Source organism: Podarcis bocagei, assembly GCF_964188305.1.
Source record: "Podarcis bocagei genome assembly, chromosome: 7".
Lineage (NCBI taxonomy): Eukaryota > Metazoa > Chordata > Lepidosauria > Squamata > Lacertidae > Podarcis > Podarcis bocagei.
In genome coordinates, this window is record NC_138132.1 from 89,985,713 (window position 1) to 90,006,509 (window position 20,797).

The 20,797-nt window shown below is 44.7% G+C and overlaps 1 protein-coding gene and 1 long non-coding RNA gene across 2 annotated transcripts in view; both read left to right on the forward strand.

Annotated features, from left to right (window-relative positions):
• Window positions 1–20,797, forward strand: part of TACR1 (tachykinin receptor 1) — a 56,774-nt gene that overhangs the window by 30,668 nt on the left and 5,309 nt on the right. Inside the window, exons 3-4 of the mRNA XM_081200988.1 lie at window positions 17,693–17,843; window positions 20,223–20,419. Coding sequence (XP_081057114.1) covers window positions 17,693–17,843; window positions 20,223–20,419 — 348 coding nt within the window. The remainder of the gene's footprint in view (window positions 1–17,692; window positions 17,844–20,222; window positions 20,420–20,797) is intronic.
• LOC308590809 lies at window positions 1,857–3,625 on the forward strand. The gene is made up of 2 exons (XR_014009909.1): window positions 1,857–2,280; window positions 3,323–3,625. It is a non-coding gene; the product is annotated as an uncharacterized lncRNA (long non-coding RNA).

Here is a 20,797-nt window from a genome sequence, read left to right on the forward strand (position 1 = left end):
GAGGTACCACTGTACAAGAAAACCTTCTATTGAAGTGAATTGGCACAGTTATTTACTCAACTCAAAGGGGATTTTGTCTCAACATGCATAGATCTAGTACATTCCTCATGCCACATACATCACTCACTTCAGGAAATTCTCTCATCGCTTGCTGATTCTGAGTTGGATGTGTGACCAGACTGTAGTTAAAGTCCTGTATCTGAAAGCAATGTCAAATGATTTGAAATTTCCATCTGTGGTCCTTGATTTTAGATGCAGGTCACCAGGAAGGCCAGTGCAGTGTAGGAGCCCTTCAGACAGACACAGATGAGGACATTCTGGGGTTGAAATTCATGACATGCCCCCAGCTGTGACCTGCACATACTCATTACTTCCTCAGTTTGATCGGAGGACAAGATGAAGAACATCTCTGCCATGTGGAGGAGGCTGAAGTCATTGCAGTGTCCTTTCATTACATATTTATGAATGCAAAGCATAATCTGTTCGTTGATGTGACGATGAAGGCCTCCAGCTTGATAACAGGCATTAGATTCGCACTCTGCCTCCAAGCAGAGACTGAGGCTAATAACTTGCTGAAATCTAAAAAACCCATTGGTTTAATTAAGGTGTGACATTCTCTCACGCAGAAAGCTGGCTGCACTGGATGCCATGTCAATAAGGTGGTCAATGAAAGCATAAAACTTGTTGATTTAGAGCACAGCAACCCATCCCTGGAAATTGATATGTTTCCTTTTGGCAATCTCCATTCTCCCCCAAGGGAGTGTATTAGAATCAGGAGCGGAGGTGGAATCAAGTACAAAAAATGAATTATGTAGGTTAGAATTTGAATAAAGTTTTTGTTTTTTTTTAATCCACCTTGACTTCAGTAGCTTTTTACTGTTGCTCAGATGAGAGTCCAGGTCTTTCTTTTCTGAGACCCCAAGTAGCATTCTTCACTCCTCTGTGTCCTCCTTTATTTTTGCCTGTGCTGATAATTGATACTGTGCTAGGGAAGCCTCTGACATGGACTGGCTGAGCTGGTATGGCAGTCTGGAGGGCTTGTTTCCAGGGAACAAAGCTGTCAGAATGCTTGTAGTCAGATTTGTGTGAGGGAAGGGAAAGTTGTCTGACTGGCTAAGAGCCAAACTTTACATGGGTCCTTGAGAAAGAAAGGTTTGCAACATGCCAAGGACAGGTAAGATGTCTTGGGCAGTAGGGTCCCAGAATCAAGGTGGCTGAAAGAATTTCAGATACAGATTGGAGGGGGGAGGGGAGAGGCTGCAGAAATTATACATTACTCCAAGAACTGACAGCTCTAAGTTACACAATATAAGGTAGCATTCATATTCACTCTGTAGCATCTTCCATGGTCATATTTTACTAGCTTTTAGCTGCTGGTTCTCTTTGGATACATCTACATTATGGAATCGTAGAGTTGGAAGGGACCCAAAAGGGTCTTTTATTCGCTGCAATGCACTCTGAATAGCAAACCCTTCCCTTTAATCCAATGTTTCTCAAACTTGGGTAGCCAGCTGTTGTTGGACTTCAACTCCCATCATCCCTGACCACTGGTCCTGCTAACTAGGGATGATGGGAGTTGTAGTCCAACAACAGCTGGCTACCCAAGTTTGTTGAGCTTTCTTTAAAAGATTTAACACCAAAATTGTTAAAATAAAAAAATTCCTTCCAGTAGCACCTTAAAGACCAACTAAGTTAGTTCTTGGTATGAGCTTTCGTGTGCATGCACACTTCTTCAGATACCAAGAACTAACTTAGTTGGTCTTTAAGGTGCTACTGGAAGGAATTTTTTTATTTTGACTATGGCAGACCAACACGGCTACCTATCTGTAACTGGAACCAAAATTGTTGACTTTTTTAGGATTGAAGTTATGCAGCTTTTTAAACAATTATACACCAGGAAATAAATTGCCACAGGGGCTGGATTAAATCGACAAGTGGGCCGGATTAGGCCCCCAGGCTGGACTTTGGACATGCCTGGTCTATAGGAAGATAAATGGGATCTGAAATGCTTATGGGTGTACCTTGAAGACCAGCTGACCAGGAGGAGGAAATCTGATCAGTTCAGTGACTGCCCTGGCACTTGGAGGCAGGACGTAAGGTAGGCAGAATACAGACCTTCTTGGCTTCCACCTGGAATGCCAGAGTTGCCCCCTTAACCACAGCTGGAAAGGCTTTGCAAGCAGAAGTTCCCAGGTTCCAGCATCTCCAAGAGAGACAGCCTGAAATCCTGGTGAGCTGCTGCAAGTTTGGGTAGACAGTGCTGAGCTCGATGGGCCAGTGGTCTGGCTCTGTATATAAATATTTATTGAAGTTTTCACAATATTACATAATGGAAAAAAGAGAAAAAATACAAAATAAAAAACAGTTGAAAATAATTCCATCTTTTCGTCACTTATCTTTCATTTACTTGTTTCCCGGACCTCCTCATACCTCCCTTTTTTGTATTCCAGTTCAATTTATTAGTTCAGCAATTCCTTTCCCTCCTTATTATCCTGATCTTTAATCTTAATATATTATAACATTAAATTTTTACCTATTAAAAATCCAATTTTTCCATATTCTTTTAAACCCTTACAGCTAGAAACCACTTAACTTCAATCCAACATCATTCTAACATTCATTATTTTTGCAATATTTCTGTAAATAGTCTTTAAATTTCTTCCAATCTTCTTCCACCGACTCTTCTCCCTGGTCTCGGATTCTGCCAGTCATTTCCGCCAATTCCATGTAGTCCATCATTTTCATCTGCCATTCTTCCAGAGTGGGCAAGTCTTGTGTCTTCCAATACTTTGCAATAAGTATTCTTGCTGCTGTTGTAGCATACATAAAGAAAGTTCTGTCCTTCTTTAACACCGATTGGCCGACTATGCCCAGGAGAAAGGCCTCTGGTTTCTTCAAGAAGGTATATTTAAATACCTTTTTCAATTCATTATATATCATCTCCCAGAAAGCCTTAATCCTTGGGCACGTCCACCAAAGGTGAAAGAATGTACCTTCAGTTTCTTTACATTTCCAACATTTGTTATCAGGCAAATGGTAGATTTTTGCAAGCTTGACTGGGGTTATGTACCACCTGTATATCATTTTCATAATATTCTCTCTTAAGGCATTACATGCCGTAAACTTCATACCTGTGGTCCATAACTGTTCCCAGTCAGCCATCATTATGTTATGTCCAATGTCTTGTGCCCATTTAATCATCACAGATTTCACCGTTTCATCCTGAGTATTCCATTTCAACAGCAGGTTATACATCTTTGACAAAGTCTTAGTTTTGGGTTCTAACAATTCTGTTTCTAATTTTGATTTTTCCACCTGGAAGGTCTGACTCTGTATAAGGCAGCTTCCTGTGTTCCACAGCTGAGTTATTGTGGCTGCTAAATTTTCGTCTCAGTGCAGATCCTTGCCAGCCGGAGCAGGTCATGGTTTCTGTGAAACCCATCAGGATCTCTCCTGCCTTCCTTCCAGGCTCTATGGACAAAGCAAACTTCCAAGCCTGGAGGCCTTTTCTTTGTATTTAAACCTTTCCATGCCATCTGTGAGAACCTGTGTGGTGTAGTTCCTGTGCTTTCCAGGACTGGGAAATCTGCTTTGTGGACATTAAAATGAGAACTGTCATGCTTAATTAGTGCAATTCATTTTCAATCAACAAAACAGGTATCTGCAATTAATGGTAGCAGATTTTATTTTATTGTCTACCTTTACTTATAAAAACTGCAGATGGCAAGAAGCTGTCTCTCTCCCCCTCTGAAGAAAAACAAGTATTTTCTTTTGTTAGATTTGTCGTCATCTTAGCAGAGGGCAAGCTTTGCTCTCATCTTCCAAGGTGACAGCAAATCTAGAAAAACAATTTTTCCTCCCTTCAGACTATTTTACACATATGCAAATTCAATAATTCATACAATCCAGAGACCACTATTTCTTTAATTGGATGACAGCCATAATTTTTGAAATGTTCTGAGTAAAGCAGGGTTTATTCATGCAGTCATTTTTAATGGAACAAGGTGTTATATTTCCAATAAAATAGAACAAGTTACACAAAGCGCCGTGTTCGCCCGTCATAGTGTGGGGCATGAGCAAATTGTGCCTGCTTCACTGTGGGCATCCAGTGATGCACAGGGTGGGAGTATGAAGGCTGCATTCAGAAGCCAGCTGATTCAGAGTGGTGGATCTGCAGCCTTGGAGGAGCCCATGCCTTGTCCATCCACTTAGTCTACCTTATATTTTGGAAAGTTGTTCATCTGTTCGCTTTGCATTTGGACACCTCTTGAGATATTGTTCCATGCCACCCCACTCTCCAAGCAGAGACAGAACCCAGCTGTTTCAGGCACTTACGTATTTTTTGCTCTATAAGACTCACTTTTCCCCTCCTAAAAAGGAAGGGGAAATGTGTGTGGGTCTTATGGCGCGAGTGCCGGCTGCGCAGCTATCCCAGAAGCCAGAACAGCAAGAGGGATTGCTGCTTTCACTGCGCAGCGATCCCTCTTGCTGTTCTGGCTTCTGGGATTCAGAATATATTTTTTCTTATTTTCCTCCTCCAAAAACTAGGTGCGTCTTATGGTCTGGTGCGTCTTATAGAGCAAAAAATATGGTACTCAAGTTCAGTTTCCTTGGACTGAAGGTCAGCGGAGACTGCGGTGTCTTTAGGATGTATAATTTCATTTACAAATATCTATAACCTGAGCATCAGGTGGAGGGACTCACAGCATTAACACCCCAAAAGATGTTGCTTCTCCATTAGTCGCAGCTTTGGATCCAGCGCAGAGCAAGCAGGTATCTGTTTCTCCATCCTCCAGCCTGCTTCCAGCTTGGCCCCCACATGCTATGCATGCCATTGTTCTCCTAGTTGGCAGCTAGGTGGTGCAGGATGGAGGAAAGGCCCACCCATTAGCCTGGAGGGCCCCATCACTTAGTTGTAGCTCTTGCAACTGAGCTCCTTCTTTTGGGTGCTGATGAGGGCATATAAGTGGCCAGATAAGGTAATTGTCTTACTAGAAAACTTAGCTGACTAGCTCAGCAACCTCCTCTGTTAGATTCTAACCCTCCCTGGGTGAAGGACTCCAAGAATTGGAAGGATTGGGCATCATCCAGACCCCAGAAACCCACATCATTGTAAGTATCTTTTGCATGATGGTTCCTGAGAACAAGGAGCTGGTTTTATGCCTGTGTTTGGATACAATTGGATCCCATTTTGAATTGCGATGATGGACTGAACATTTCAAAATGGCACTGATTTGTTTTGTTTTGTATCTTAGAATTACTGAGCAATGTTGGGTATGAGGCTGCGGCTATTTGTAAATAAAGAGACTATTACTCCCCTCTAAAGAAATATTCCTAATAAATATTGCAAAAATGCCACGAGGATAACCGACAGCAGCAAAAGAACAAATGTCTTCCCTCCCCCCCCCATCCCTTCTAACCAGTGCTACTTTCATGACCTCCTTCCAAAGTCCCCTCCAACTCCCAGCCCTGTCATTCAGCATCATATCAGCTAAGGAAGATTCTGGGGGCATGGAGTCCGAAGCCTCTGGCTTTTTCAACGAGGGTGAGTTTTGCATCCAGCCTGTTGTTTCCACTTCTGTGTCTAAACTTTAACCTCTAAAACAATATACGCCAACCCACCAAACAACCCAAAGGGGAAGGGGGGTGTTATGACAGCACAATCATGTAACAATGCAGATAGAAAAGCTCTCATTATCGTATGCATTCATTTGTTCTTTTTCATTATTTTCATCCTGCTTTTCTACAAATGCTTGCAAAACAGCATAGCAATATATTAAAAAAGCAGGAAAGAAAACCCACTGAAAATCTACCAGTTGTCAAGCAAAGCAGTGCTAAAATAGCACAAAAGCAATAAAATTTGAAACCCAGTTGCAAGTCGGGTGGTGAGTGCCACTGGCTATGTAGTCAAAACAGAGCCATCAAGAAATAAGATGGTGGTATTGGCATGGTCAGAGCAGGTGCAGATTTTGGTAATATGATGTCCTGAGGCAGGACAACTTTTGGCACTCCTCCTAAATATTTCTTATTTTCATAATATTTATTTATTTGTTGTTATTATTTTGAGCTCCCTCGGCTTGGCACCTGTGCGGGGGAACTGCCTACATTCTGCTAAATCCAGCACTGGCGAGAGGAACCCTGAAGTCTGCAAAAGTACAAATAAACACCTACAAAGAGTGTGTATTGGGGGGGGGGAGGGACACAGCCCAATGAAGGTAAAGCATGTTCAGCAGCTTACACGGAAAACCCATGGTGCTGGTGGAATAGATAACCTGGAAGAGGGCATGGCTGACTGGCTGGCATTCCACTAGAAGGTGGGGATATACAGAAACTTTTTGTTCCAAGGTTGCATTTGGATACATTATGCATCTATTATGAAAATGCAGTATAGTACACATGCAATCAATTTCCCTTCTCAAAAACTGGACAACTTTAAAAGAAGATAGGACAGATTCATAGAAGATAAGTGTGATGGATTTTCTTCAATTAACCACACCAGTTGTGATGTTCCAGTCAGCTTTATATTGTCAAAGCAGCAGTCGCTGGGGAACCACCCAAAGTAGAGTCCCCAGGCCTATAAATTCCACAGGCTTACATACCATCCAACATTTCTCTGATGAAAACAGGGACTTCCTATTCTGCATCATGAAGCTTCTCGCGTGTTTGATCTCACCACATATAAGACATCATATATACATCTGTTGCCTTGAGCCAATTACAACCTCTGTTCATCTTCCTTGCCCTGTCACCAGCTTCTTCCCTCTCTCCTTCTCAGAAGATGTTGCTGCTGCCGACTCTCTCCCTGCTTCCACTGGTCCTGCAATTCATGTGTCCTGTGTACAGGTCCAGTCCTTAAGATGAACAGCTTCTTGGGCACAGGGGACCTTCGACTCACCACCACCACTGTGGTTAGTTTTGCTGTGTAGCCAAGTCTTTGTCTTATGCAGGATTGCAAACCCTGGTATGTGTAGCCAGTCCTACAGCTCCTAGGCTTTCCTAGCAATCTCCATCAAAAGAGCTAACCACCCACTCATTTTGCCCTTGTACTGCATACAGAATGTGGGTTTCTGGACACCATACTCCTGTTGATGCAGTCTAGAATTGCATTAGTGTTTTTTTGCTGCTGCATCACACTGTTGACTCATGTTAGGCTTGTGGTCTACTAAGACCCCTAGATCCTTTTCATAATGTACTGCTGGCAAGCCTGGTGTCCCCCATCCTTTATTTGTGCATCTGGTTCTTCCTGCCTAACCTTACATTTGTCCCCACGGAAATTCATTTTGTTAGCTTAAGTCCAGTTCTCCAATCTGTTACGGTCATCTTGAATCCTGATTTTATTTACTGAGCTATCAGCTACCCCTCCAGTTTGGTGTCACCTGCAAATTTGATAAACATCAAGTACCAACTGAACTTCAGCCAACTGTCTTGAGCCAACTACTGGGTGACCTAGATGGCCTCTGCAGTAAATTATGTCTAATCACTGGCCTCCTGTGAGATCTAAAATGCTGACATAGAGAAGATTGTGAAAATTTTCAAGCACAGAGACTTTAGATTAGAGCAGCATCTGTGAACTGTGTTCACCAGTCTTCCTAGTTATTATGGCCTTTGACTTCGTGATGTTTCTCCATCGCCTTGACATTTGATGAGCGATGTCTCACCAAGTAAACAAGCAAAACAAAACAGGCCACTGCCTGTATATCTAAAAGGTCAGGGCATTTGATAAAGGTGTCTGTTGAGCAGGTCTGTCGGTGGAAATGTCTCAGACAACCTCTCTTTCCCCTCCCCTAGTAGAAGAGAGGCAGAGTTGCATCCTTTTTCTCTTCAAAGGGCATTCTCTTTAAAGCTCTTTTCCAACACATGCAATGAAACGCTGAAGGGTTAATCTTCGCCTGTGGATGTCACTACAAATTAGCTCCATTTTGCCATCCCCTGATGATCTTGGTTATTTAGTGCCACTGCCTTTTAACATTTATCCCCCTGTTTTTCAAACTGAAGTCTAATCTGTCCCAATTTTATTAGCTGATCAAATGGTTTCAGCCTGGGAAGAGAGAGCTTCCACCATTTGCAGCTTGCTGCAATTAAGTTGTCCTCGTCCCTTTTCATTTGCAAAATGAAAAGAACACATCCAGACTAATCTGTAGCGTGCTATTTTGTGATTGCCAAACAACTTGATTAAGTTATGCTGTGGCATTTTCCTCTCACTCTGCAGCTTTGCAGGCTGAATAGATAGCCTAAAATAATAACAAAGCATGACACAGTATCACCTTTCACCTTTGGTAGACTGAGTTACTAGGGTATAATTCAGCGGATTTTTGTTTGTGACAATTCCTAATTTAGAACCATTTCAGGGCGGAGAACCTGGTTTATTACCACGGCTACTCATGGGGTTTTGTATGAAAGTGCAATCAGTTTTTGTGAGGTGACTGCTTGATTGCATGGCGGCTTTTTAAGTTTTATGTGGAGGTGAAAAGACACCCATGGCAAGCTTATTCATCACACCAGTACTTTGGCCTCAGGGATTCCTGTTAAGTTGTGGGCGAACATAGCAGACGACACAGCGATTTCTCCAGAGCAGCTCTTTATTTTGTAAGCTGGAACAGAACTGAACCGCATACAGCTCAGCCGGCCTGCTTTTATAGGCAGCCGGCTGTCAACATTGTAGCAACAACAACCCAGGGTTTCCCGCCTAAAAGAACTGACGTGGACCTGAGTGAAAACTATCTACAGTATCCCCCTGCTGGCCCAGGGTGAGAACTTTAGTACATAACAATTCCTGTTTTCTAGGAAGAGCTATCTTGCATTTCTGACACTTAGGGATCATCTACACTCCCATTTGTCCTGCGATTTCTAGGCATGGATCCAGTTTTTCTTTTATCCTGCCACTTTCCCTGGGAAAACAATCATCAACCACATTTTCTGCAGGTTGATGTTTGTTCCGATTCAGCTATAAAGAGCTGATTTTCCCAGGGAAAGTGGCAGGACAAAAGAAAAACCTGCCTAGAAATCTCAGAGCAATAGCAGAATAAAGGGAAGTGGGGATCAGTGGCGTAGTGTGGGCACGGCCATGGAGGCAGTTGCCCTGGACACAAAGTTCTTAGGGATGCAAAATTTCAAAAGAAAAGGAAGTAGTAATAACCAATAAAAAATAGTCTGCTTTCTCCTTCACACAGAAAATCTCCCAAAGTTCATGCGGGCAAACTGAGGAGCAGATGTTGGCGATGCCCAGTTGCTAGGGAACCCTCCACTTTAGAAAGAGACCCGCTGCTGACCAACCCTCTGTCCTGCTCTCCGCCATGCTCAACGCTCACGTGGCAACGCAACTGCCACTTGGGGAGGTTGCCAAGCTATTGCCCCTTCTTCCTAGCCTATCAGCAGATGGGGCCAAGAAGCTCCACCCCACACCGCTCCCCCCTTGCCAGCTGGTGCTGCTGGTGGTGCCAGAGGCAACATGGAATAAGACGACAAGTGGGTTATCAGCCGCAGACCAATCAGAAGAGAGAGGTGGGGTAAGGGAGCAGTGCCAAGGAGAATGAGATTTGTCGTCATCGTCCTGTTCTCTCCCGCCCGCCCCCCAAGTATCTCTGTAAAGGGAAACTGATCCTGGCTCTATAGAAGAAGCTGCTGGCTCCTAACATGGGTTAGGGGTGCAATACTTGCCTTGCCCTGGATGCTTATAACCCACACTACGCCACTGGTGTGAATGAGCCCTTATACTCAATAAATCTTTGTTCCTATAACTTTTCAGAATGGTTTCTTGTGGTGTTCCAGTGTGATGTAGTGGTTAGAATGTTGGACTAAGACCTGGGAGACCAGGATTCAAATCCCCACCATGAAGCTCGCTGGGTCACCTTGGGCCAATCACTTCCTCTCAGCCTAATGTACCTGGATAGGAGAAGGGGCGAAAACTGTGTACACCACCTTGAGCTGCTTAACGAAAAAGGTGGGATATAAATGCAATGAATGAATGAATGTTGCTGTAAATTAAATATTCTGCAGATTGCGGGGGGAGCGAAAGAAAAGATTTGGATAATATCTTTACAAAATGACTTGCTAACTGGGCCTATATTTCTATTTTGGTGACAACTTGCTATCAGAGTGTCAGCAGCTTCCTTCCTGCATGTGTTTGAATGGCTTTTAGCACCAACCATTCAAAGATGCAGAGCAGCAGCTGTGAGAAGTGGTCATGGCTCATGTAACTCAGTACTTCTCTTGACCCAGAAGAGCTCCAAGGAAGACTTGGCTTCTCTTCTGCAGAAAGGTGGTTAATTGGAAGTCAGCTGCCGAGAAGGAAAGCAGCAGGCGGGGGATTCCTAATAGCATCAACTCTACTCTGCCTATATAAATGTTTCTGTCAGGCACATATGGAAGCTCTCTAAGTGCATTAGGTTCTTAATCACAATGAAAAGCATGATCCAGACCAGGGTGAGAGGAAATGGATCCAGCAAGCAGGCCAGAGCCAGACCTTCTCCACCCTTCCGCTCTTGCTCGGTTCCTCTGCTTGCACCAGTGGTCACAGTGAAGCTTTCAAAGGCCTAGCGCTTTGCAGTGACACTGCTCAGCTGTTGGCTCGTTTTCCTTTCATCTGTGGATGGGAGCAAAGTGTTCTTTCCCCCTTTCTTCTTCAGCAAGCCATTTGCAAATTACTCACAATCAGTGATGGTTGACCTGCATATGGGTCCACACATCTGGGCTGTTCCAAAGGTTTCAGCTCTCAGGAACTCTTGACACGGATGCTGGTGGCTGCCAGAATCTCAGTTGCCTCCAAATGGAAAACCTTACAGAATTTGCAACTTTTGCTTTGGTATATAAATATGTGGAGCTTAGCAATAACTGCAAGAAATGGCTCATAAATTATGTGTTGCCAAAGGCTTGGGAGACCCTGAAAAATTATATGTTGTTTGGTGGGATTTTATATACAGCAAATACCAACACACAGGACTTCCTTTCCACAATACGATGTCAAATTTGGCTTTCCTAATGGTTTTAAGTACTTTACCAACCTTATATTAAGTCTCTTCCAGATATACTGTGCTGCTTTTTTGTACTTCTATTATTTTTATTGTATTGACTTGTTTTATTTGCTTCAATAAAATCTTTTTATAAGTATATGATAGGGCATAAATTGAACATGAAAGTAAGCTAGCACTTTGCCCCTGCTTGCTCTCTTTCCAATCCCAGGAGTGGAGAGAGAAGCAAACAAGACAAGTTCATGGGCACTTTCTTTCTTGCTCCTTATTTTGCATGTCTGAAGGCTTAATCTGGGCGCTGAAAATCCCATTCTGCGGCTGCGCACTGTGGAGACGTAGCTCAGATTCATTCCTGGCAGAGTCTGACATTTGATGAGTCCAAGCAATTGTCAGCTGCTGCACAGCTCAGTCCGCTCCCAACCGCATGGCTCCAGGGAGTTCCTAAGTTCAGAATAACATCCGCAGAGCGTGACTTCAGGTTGGCCCCAAAATAACTTTTGGCACACTCCAATCCCACAGGGAGCTATTGTCTGAGCTCTGAGTGATGCCACCGTTTATTTATTCTTAACTTGATGCTAGTCAGTCTCACATTACTGCATTTGCCATACTCAAGGAGCTGCGGGTCCCAGGTAAAACGTGTTGCTGTATATTGTTCATGAATTCCCCATCGCCAGATGAATCAGTTCAAGCCAAATTGATGCGGAGCGTACTCTGGTTGTTTGGAGAGATAACTTTTAGAATTGAATTAGGCATATATTTTTTCAGTTAGAAAACATGAGAGCATTCTATTTAGGGGTGTGATCAATTCTTGCAAGAGTTATATGGCTGACATGCTAAGCAGCTACCCATTTTACAGATGGCAACAGAGATTGAGTCAGGACTATGTGTTGCGTTTCCACCAGCTCTGACTCAACGGCACCAGTGAGGCTAGGGAGCTGTTTAGTCCAGCAACAGATAAAGGAGCAAATAAGAAAAATCCTGCAGATGGATGAGGCCAATAGCCCATCATGTCCAGCATCCTGTTCTCACAGCGGCCAGCCATGTGCCTATGGGAAGCCCACAAGAAGGACCTGCGTGCAAGAGTATTCTCCTTCTCTTGTGGCTGAATCGGCAGGGGAGCTGCTGCCCAGCTAAGGAAATGATGAAAAGAACAAGGAGATGGGCAGAAAGAGGTGTTGCAGCAGCAGCCTGGCAGCAACTGAGCAATTTCAGAGTACTGAATCATCACCACCACCACCACCACGGCCTCCTTGTAGTTTCTGCCTCTCATTGCTTCTTTTTTCAGCATGGTCAATGAATTGTATCTTCCTGTTCCAGCCTAACAAGTTGGAGGAAGTGACTTGTCAGTTTCCACAGTTGTAAAACACCCCCCCCCCCCAATGGCTGGGATTTGCAGAAGATGCTGATCAGCAGAAGTGCCTTATTTTCCTATCTCAGCCCTAAGAACGGGAGATAAGATCTCCCTGCCTGCTTTTGAGCAATCCTTTCTGAACAGCAGCCAGAGGGATTTTTTCTTTAGATCTTGGTGTTAAGCACCACAGCTGTGAGGCCCGAGATAAAGGTGGTCTGCTGTGTATGTGTCAGGCAGAGAGTGTTGTGTGACTGCTTGTAGTGTGTGTGTGTGTGTGTGTGTGTGTGTGTGTGTGTGTGTGTGTGTGGTGAATGTGCATAAGTGGTACACATGTGGCTGGTCTGTAGGTGTAGGGGGGGGCTCAGAGGGATGCTGACCATCAGTGTGACCCTTCAGCTGACAAAGTTTGCCCACCCCTGCCATACATCTCTCTCATAAACACAAAGCATAAACACTTAAAACAGCTGCACTGAGGGATCACGTGTCCTGTCCTGTGGACCTTGGTGGGCTGGGCTAAGGCAAAATCTATTCTGGTTTAACTTTATAGGCGTCTTAGGATTGGCTTTCATTGCTCAATGACAAGGGAATCATGTTTTGAACATGCTCAGAAATACTCTTTTAAGAATTAATTTGCATCCCCCCTCATCTGAATCCTGGCACTGGAAACAGGATCTGAGCTTGAGCCCTGATGTGCCTTAATTATTGGAGCTTCTCTTGTTCTAATGGTATGTAACAGTCCCTTTGATCTATGCGCTGGTCAGGTGCTGGTTTTGACCTTTAAAGCCCTTCATGGCCTAGGACCCTCGTACCTACAGGACCGCCTCTCCCGGTATGCCCCACGGAGGACCTTAAGGTCCGTATATAGCAACACCCTAGAGGTCCCGGGCCCTAAGGAAGTCAGATTAGCCTCAACCAGATCCAGGGCTTTTTCTCTTTCTTTCTTTCTTTCTTTCTTTCTTTCTTTCTTTCTTTCTTTCTTTCTTTCTTTCTTTCTTTCTTTTTGACATTTCATTATATTTAGTTTATTTGTCAAAAGAATTAAAATAGGAAGATTGTTCCAAAAATGTTTAACTTTTTAATGCCCTGAATTAAAGTACATCTTGGTGAATCTTGGGTTAAAAAAGGTGAATCTCTTAAAATACACAACCAGCCATGTGCACTTCAAAAATATTCTAATGTTTCAAGCAAACAAGACTTAACAGAACGTATGGCTTTGCAGTAACATCAATTTGTCAACTAAATAGCATCTAGATCAAGGGAAGTAATAGTGCCACTGTATTCTGCTCTGGTCAGACCTCACCTGGAGTACTGTGTCCAGTTCTGGGCACCACAGTTCAAGAAGGACACTGACAAACTGGAACGTGTCCAGAGGAGGGCAACCAAAATGGTCAAAGGCCTGGAAACGATGCCTTATGAGGAACGGCTAAGGGAGTTGGGCATGTTTAGCCTGGAGAAGAGGAGGTTAAGGGGTGATATGATAGCCATGTTCCAATATATAAAAGGATGTCATATAGAGGAGGGAGAAAGGTTGTTTTCTGCTGCTCCAGAGAAGCGGACACGGAGCAATGGATCCAAACTACAAGAAGATTCCACCTAAACATTAGGAAGAACTTCCTGACAGTAAGAGCTGTTCGACAGTGGAATTTGCTGCCAAGGAGTGTGGTGGCGTCTCCTACTTTGGAGGTCTTTAAGCAGAGGCTTGACAACCATATGTCAGGAGTGCTCTGATGGTGTTTCCTGCTTGGCAGGGGGTTGGACTCGATGGCCCTTGTGGTCTATTCCAACTCTATGATTCTATGATTCTAAATTGTAGCAATAAATACTTAACATCTCTACCCATAGACTTACGTTTTGATCTGGTTTAAACAATACAGAAAACAAATAATTGAAAATCTGCTGTAAAATGTTGAACACTCAAAAATCTTTTAAAACCATTTTTCAGAATCTAAAACCACAACATTTAAAGGGCATTGCAGATGAACAATTCTTCACCAAACTGAAAGAAACATGGACTTCATATATATTTAGTGTGGTAGGGGTTGGCGGTGGGGGGGGGGCAAATTATCGGGGGGGGGGGCAGGAAGGAAAGGACATAACCGGAGTGGAAGGAGGAGGAGAGGGGTTCAATCTTTATGTTATCTTGTTTTTGTGTGTGTGCTGGCGGCTTCTTGGGCTTCTCTTCTTTTGGTAGAAATCTTCTCTTGGGTCATAGAATCACAGAGTTGGAATAGACCACAAGGGCCATCGAGTCCAACCCCCTGCCAAGAAGGAAAGGGTCTTGACAATCTTTCCCACACGGAGGGGGAGGGATCTTCTTTTTGAGTTGGTGGGGGAGCTAGAGAGTCTTTCTTGGGCTCTTTTCCATCTGGTTTCATTTTCCGCTGTTCCATCAGCGCCCTTTCCCAAAGCAAGTCTTCCTTCCTTCCTTCCACCTCTAAGACTTCCGTCAAAGTCACAATTAGTGGGAATCTGAATTTTCTTTCTTTCTGGCAAGCGCTGGTTTCTCCAGTGGTGGAGGACTGGCAGGTTTGGGAGGGGGATTTGGTCTCCCAACGGCTTTTTCCAATTCTGCCTTGCTTGCGAGACTCTTCCCCACTACCTAGATGTGCGGCAAGTGGGGGAATCTGGCTGGGGACAGCTGGCGTTTGCCTTGCTCCATATTTCCCTTTTCATCTCTTTGCGGAGGCTGGACTGCCAGAATCTCTCCTGGGCCATTTCTTCAGGTGCTGAGGAGAGTGGACTCAAGAGGGCTCCCTCTGCTGATCTAAACAGAAAAACCTGCCTCTTTTGATGTCATCTGATGTCATCGCATTCCACAGGTGCCCAGTGTTCCTTGTGTTCTAGATGCGGTCATAGCTGTCAACCTCACCCCGATATGGCTTCCCTTTATCACATACCCAGCCCAACAAGACAAAGACAAGAATCCACCAACAGCATATGCTTTTTCAACACTGGCTCTGCCTCATGAGACCAGGGCCCTGTGGGATCTGATTTCTAAGACAGGGATGTTCTGCCTGGCCTTTGGCTTGGAATCAATTTGATTCCCTCCCCCTCTTTCTTACCTTTCTCCTCCTGTGATGAGGCTGCATTTTAATGTTTTAATGTTGTATTTTAATCTTGTTTTTTAAGTTGTATTTCAGTCAACTTGTTTTTATTATTGGTTGTTAGCCGCCCTGAGCCCGGTCTTGGCTGGGGAGGGCGGGGTATAAATAAAAATTTATTATTATAATTTATTATTATGAGTCCCACTTTTGGTTCAAGGACAATATTTCCTTTAGCCGCTGTTTAAAAGTGAATTATTGATGGTTTTAGGAACTGGTTTTCCTTGGAGAGATCATTTGTCCAGAAAGAGTCCGTGGATATGTGGACTAGGCCGCAAAGCGGGGGCATAGCTCAGCAGCCGGGCCCCTACCCTGAATCCCCCTGTGGCTGCTGCCGTCTCCAGCTGAAAGGATTATAACTGGAACACAGAGAGCTGGAAGGGTAATTGACAGCGCTGGCCTTGACAGGCCTGTGTGACAGAGTGCAAATCTGCTTCATTTGTTATCATAAATCAGTATCGCAGCAATATGACGCCAGGGCTTCTGGAAGACCTCAGCATAACAAACAACATTCATGTAAAGGGAAACCAGCATTATCAGGGAGAAAGAGCTGTTAAGAAAACATGCCAGAAACCAAGCATTAGGACTGATTACAGTTTGGGGATTTATATTTGTGAATGAATTTGTAGTGAGCAAGAGATTGTAGGTGAGCATGTGGTGTTTGGTTCCGGAGGCATTTCCTAAGAACAAGCTGGATTACAGCAGAGCGCTTTGCAAAGTAGGTTTTGCAAGCTAATTCAAAGATGACCTTCAAAATCCTTCAAAGCTCTTCTTGGGAGACTTCAGGGAGACTCTTTGCACATCAGGGTACAGTTTGTTTAAACCTGAGCTGCTCAGTAGCTCCAGTCTAAACTTGCTAGGCTTTAGTAGTGTCTTTGTCAAGAAGCTAATGAGGGGGTTGAGGGTCAAAAACACCCCATGCTTTAAGCCTGAAACATTAAATGCAAACATTAAAATGACAATGGTCCTTTTACTTGGTTACTCATACTGGTGTGTCCCACTTTAAAGAAGACAGTCCTCTGTTTGAATGACTGCTCAACCCAAGTTTGGTTTAAAGTTGAGAGCCCTGAGCAGGGAGAGCTGGAGGGGAAGGCTTGGGATAGGGCCACAGCTGAGTGTGAGAGCATCAGGCTTGCATGCAGAAGGTCCTGGGTTCAATGGGATTCCAGGTAGGGCTAGGGGACAGGGCCAGCCCACCCGTGAGGCAGACTGAGGCAGCAGAATCCAATGGGCATGCCTCCCTGCGTCTCTCGTGCAACCCATAAGCTGCACTTGTGCAACCCCCGTAAGCAAGGCTTTGGCAGGGGTGGCGTGTGCAGCAGGCATGCAGGGGAACACCTTCTCATTTCATCTCCTGCTAGGGAATGTTCCTGCCTGGAACGCTACTGCCAGACAGTGTGGGCAATACCAAGCTACTTGGGCCAATGGTCTGACTTGGTATAAAGCAGGTTCCTATGATCCCATCCACAGCCACACTTGGTCACATGATTCCCCACAATGGTGAGGTGTGTTTTTATTTAAATTATAGCAATTTGTTTCTAAATGTGCACCTATACATAAAAATTAGCAAATGCAAATTGGTATCCTCTTCTGTCCTCTTATTTGGTACTGCATTTCCCCCCTTCCCCTTTTTTTGAGGGGGGGTAGCATGATGCCTTAAGTGGCCGCCCTATGAGGAATGGAACAACAACAACGACAATTTTATTATTTGTACCCTGTCCATCTGACTGGGTTGCCCCAACCACTCTGGGTGGCTTCCAGCATATACAGAAACATAATAAAACATCAAACATTAAAAACTTCTCTGTAGATGTCTTCTAAAGCTTCTATAGTTACTTATCTCCTTAACATCTGGTGGGAGGGCGTTCCACAGGGTGGGTGCCACTACTGAGAAGGTCTTCTGCCTGGCTCCCTGTAACCTCACTTCTAGCAATGAGGGAACCACCAGAAGGTCCTCAGAGCTGGATCTCATTCTTCTGGGTAGAATGACAGGGGTGCAGACACTCCTTCAAGTGGAAGTGACTTGCAAACCTTTCTCCAGGTTCCTAGGTGTGCTGCCAAAAACTGTATGATGGTTGCTTTTGCTTTGCAGAAGGTGGGCTAAGCCTGGGGTAGACCCATCCTAAACCATGCCCATGCAGTCCTGCCTTCTCTATGAAAGCACTGTAGCTGATCCACAGGCTTTTGGGCTTAGGAGAAGGTAGCCTCAGGACACCCAGGCCCTCAAACAGCCACTTGTAGTATGATTCTTAAAGCTCTTCAACTCATTCCAGGTACCACTTTTGTGTGACGGTGCTAAGCTACGTCCTGCCACTCCTAGTGATAGGCTACGCCTATACCATGGTCGGTATTACACTATGGGCCAGTGAGATCCCAGGGGACACTTCGGACCGCTACCAGGAGCAGGTGTCTGCCAAGCGCAAGGTAAGTGGCTCTGAAGAATCAAAACAGAGTTTGAACAGAGCGGGAAGAAAAAGTCCAGGCTACCTCAGATGAACCAATCCCAGTCTAGGTTAGATCCCCAAATGTTGACAAGATAAGTGGATAGTGGAGCCCATGTGGTGCAGTTGTAAAGTCTCACAGGAGGGCCTCACAGACCTGGGTTTAAATCCCCTCTCAGCCGTGAAACTCGCTGGGTGATCTTGGGTTCGTCAACGACTCTTAGCCAAGAGGTTGGTTCACTGACACAGATCTCAAGAAGTGGTCTAATGCTTTTCTCCACTTCCTGGTTGTTGGCATCCATCTGTTTCGAGAGACAATGGAGTGTGCCTCCAGCGTCACTGGTGTAGTCCAATGGAAAGCAGAGCAAGACATTTGGCACCAGTTTGGCTGCAGGAGATATGGGAAGGAGGCATATAAAGCACCATCAAACTGTCTTATGGACCCCACTCTGAATTCATGCATTATTTACTCCTTAGCCTTTTCTTCTCCTGAAGATATTTTGCAAGGCACACAGGATTGCCAGATTTCATTTGCCACAAGGGTCATTTCATTTCAGAAGTTCCAGAATGATGCCAGGCACATCTTCCGTTTGCTCTGGGCACTTCTAAACATGAGGAAGGGAGAGTCCAGGATTTGCAAGAAGTTGTGACCCACACCTTTAGCAAGGAAGATGGTCACTCTGTGGCCAAGGGCATGCCACTCCCCTGAAGACAGAGAACAGGGGCTGGCTGGCAAATCCTCTGAGGAGATTGTAACAGGAAGAGAATGGGCAAAGCTAGTTGGGAAACCAGTGCTTGGAGGTGTTGATGTTTCCAGTGGAGTGGGAACAGGGAGATCCCAGAAAGGAGCACGGGTGGCCAGAATTATCCACAGTGCTTCTTGAAAAAAGGCCAGTCTAAGAAAAGGGCACGAGAAACTCAAAAGAAAATGGAGTTGGTTGGGTTAGCGTTGACCAGACCTTAAAGTCAGATCAATGTGGGCAACATTCATTCATCACAGGACACATGCTGACACAGAGATAAGGCTCTGGAAAGACCACATTGTTTGTGGGTCACCTCTGAAAGAGCAAATAGCCCCAGGACAATTACACATACTTCTGACTCTTCCCGCTGAGATTTCCCTGTAGTGCTTACCCAAAGCCCCTGCTGGCTGGTATGAATGGACCAGTCACGTCTTCGTTTTGACTGCCTCTAAATGCTACCATATTTTTCTCTCTATAACACGCTCCCAACCATAACACGCACATTGTTTTTAGAGGAGGAAAACAAGAAAAAAAATATTCTAAACGAAACAGTGGATGTATGATTTTTGTGGTTCATGCTGTGTCCACAGACATGTGATCTGACAGTGAGTTTGGAGTAGCTCAATGCAAAAATCCTGAGGATCCATGTGGATCCGTGCTTTGTAACCACGTTTTTGCACCACTGCGGCCCCAGGCAACAGTGGGTGCTTGATTTTTTTGGTGCAAGCTGTAGCCATGGACATGCTATGTGATCTGATGGTGAATTTGGGGTGACCCAGTGCAAAAATCCTGAAGATCCGTGTGGATCGGTGCTTTGTAACCATGTTTTAAGTGGGGAGGGAAGGAAAAGCACTCAAGGGACAAGGAACACGCGTGGGGTGGGTGGAGAAGGATGCTGTTAATAATGCAGAAGAGGGGTATAAGAGGAGAAGGCTCTTATAAGAGGAGTGGGGAGGAGAGAGAGACAGAGAGCCTGCTTGCGAAAAACTTTGCTGCTATTTAGCAAGTGGGGAGGAGAGAGAGACAGCGAGCCTGCTTGAAAAATCTTTGCTGCTATTTAGCGAGTGGGGAGGAGAGAGAGACAGAGAGCCTGCTTGAAAAATCTTTGCTGCTATTTAGCGAGTGGGGAGGAGAGAGAGACAGAGAGCCTGCTTGAAAAATCTTTGCTGCTATTTAGCGAGTGGGGAGGAGAGAGAGACAGAGAGCCTGCTTGAAAAATCTTTGCTGTTAATTAGCGCGTGGGGAGGAGAGACAGACAGAGAGCCTGCTTGCTTTAAAGGAGCCAACCGGATAGGAGCCGCTTACACGAGGAGCCGCTCTCCTCTCCCGCTTTGCTCCTTTAAAGCAAGCAGGCTCTCTGTCTCTCTCTCCTCCTCACTCAGCGGCTCTTCTCCCGCTTTGCTGTTTCAAAGTGAGCCACGGAGGAGGGAAGGAAGGGGAACCATGGATCCTCTGCTCACGACTGCAGCAGATCCCCCCCCCCCGCCACCTGTAGGCATTCGCTCCATAACACGCACAGACCTTTCCCCTTACTTTCTAGGAGGAAAAAAGTGAGTGTTATGGTGCGAAAAATACGGTAGTTGGTGCTGTGGCTGTAAGAGGCTGTCCTTCTCTGACAGGTTGTCAAGATGATGATCATTGTGGTGTGCACCTTTGCCATCTGCTGGCTGCCCTTCCACATCTACTTCCTCCTCCAGCATTTCAAGGCAGAATGGTACCAGCAAAAATACATCCAGCAGGTCTACTTAGCTATCTTGTGGCTGGCCATGAGCTCCACCATGTACAACCCTATTATTTACTGCTGCCTCAATGACAGGTAAGATCCATGTCCCTGTGATGTATTGCGACGGGTTCAGCTAATGCTCAGGTTTGAGTTGCAAAAGCAGATTTGTACATATCAAAACATCATCACCCCTTTTGGAGATTGGCTTTTTGGTGTCAGTGGTGCAGAATATTGTTCATTTCTCTGTAAATAACTGTACAGGGGTCAAGAGTATGCAATCCAGAATTTCATAATATTATATACTGTAATAAAACCTCAAAATGATTTGCAAAAAGAATGAAAAAATTAAATTATCAGTGAAAACAACTAAAACATTTTAAGCAATTAAAATCAATAAGCTAAAAACAAGATTAAATCACATGTCAACATTCTACATGTCAGGTTTGTCCAAACAAAAATGTTCTTAGCAGG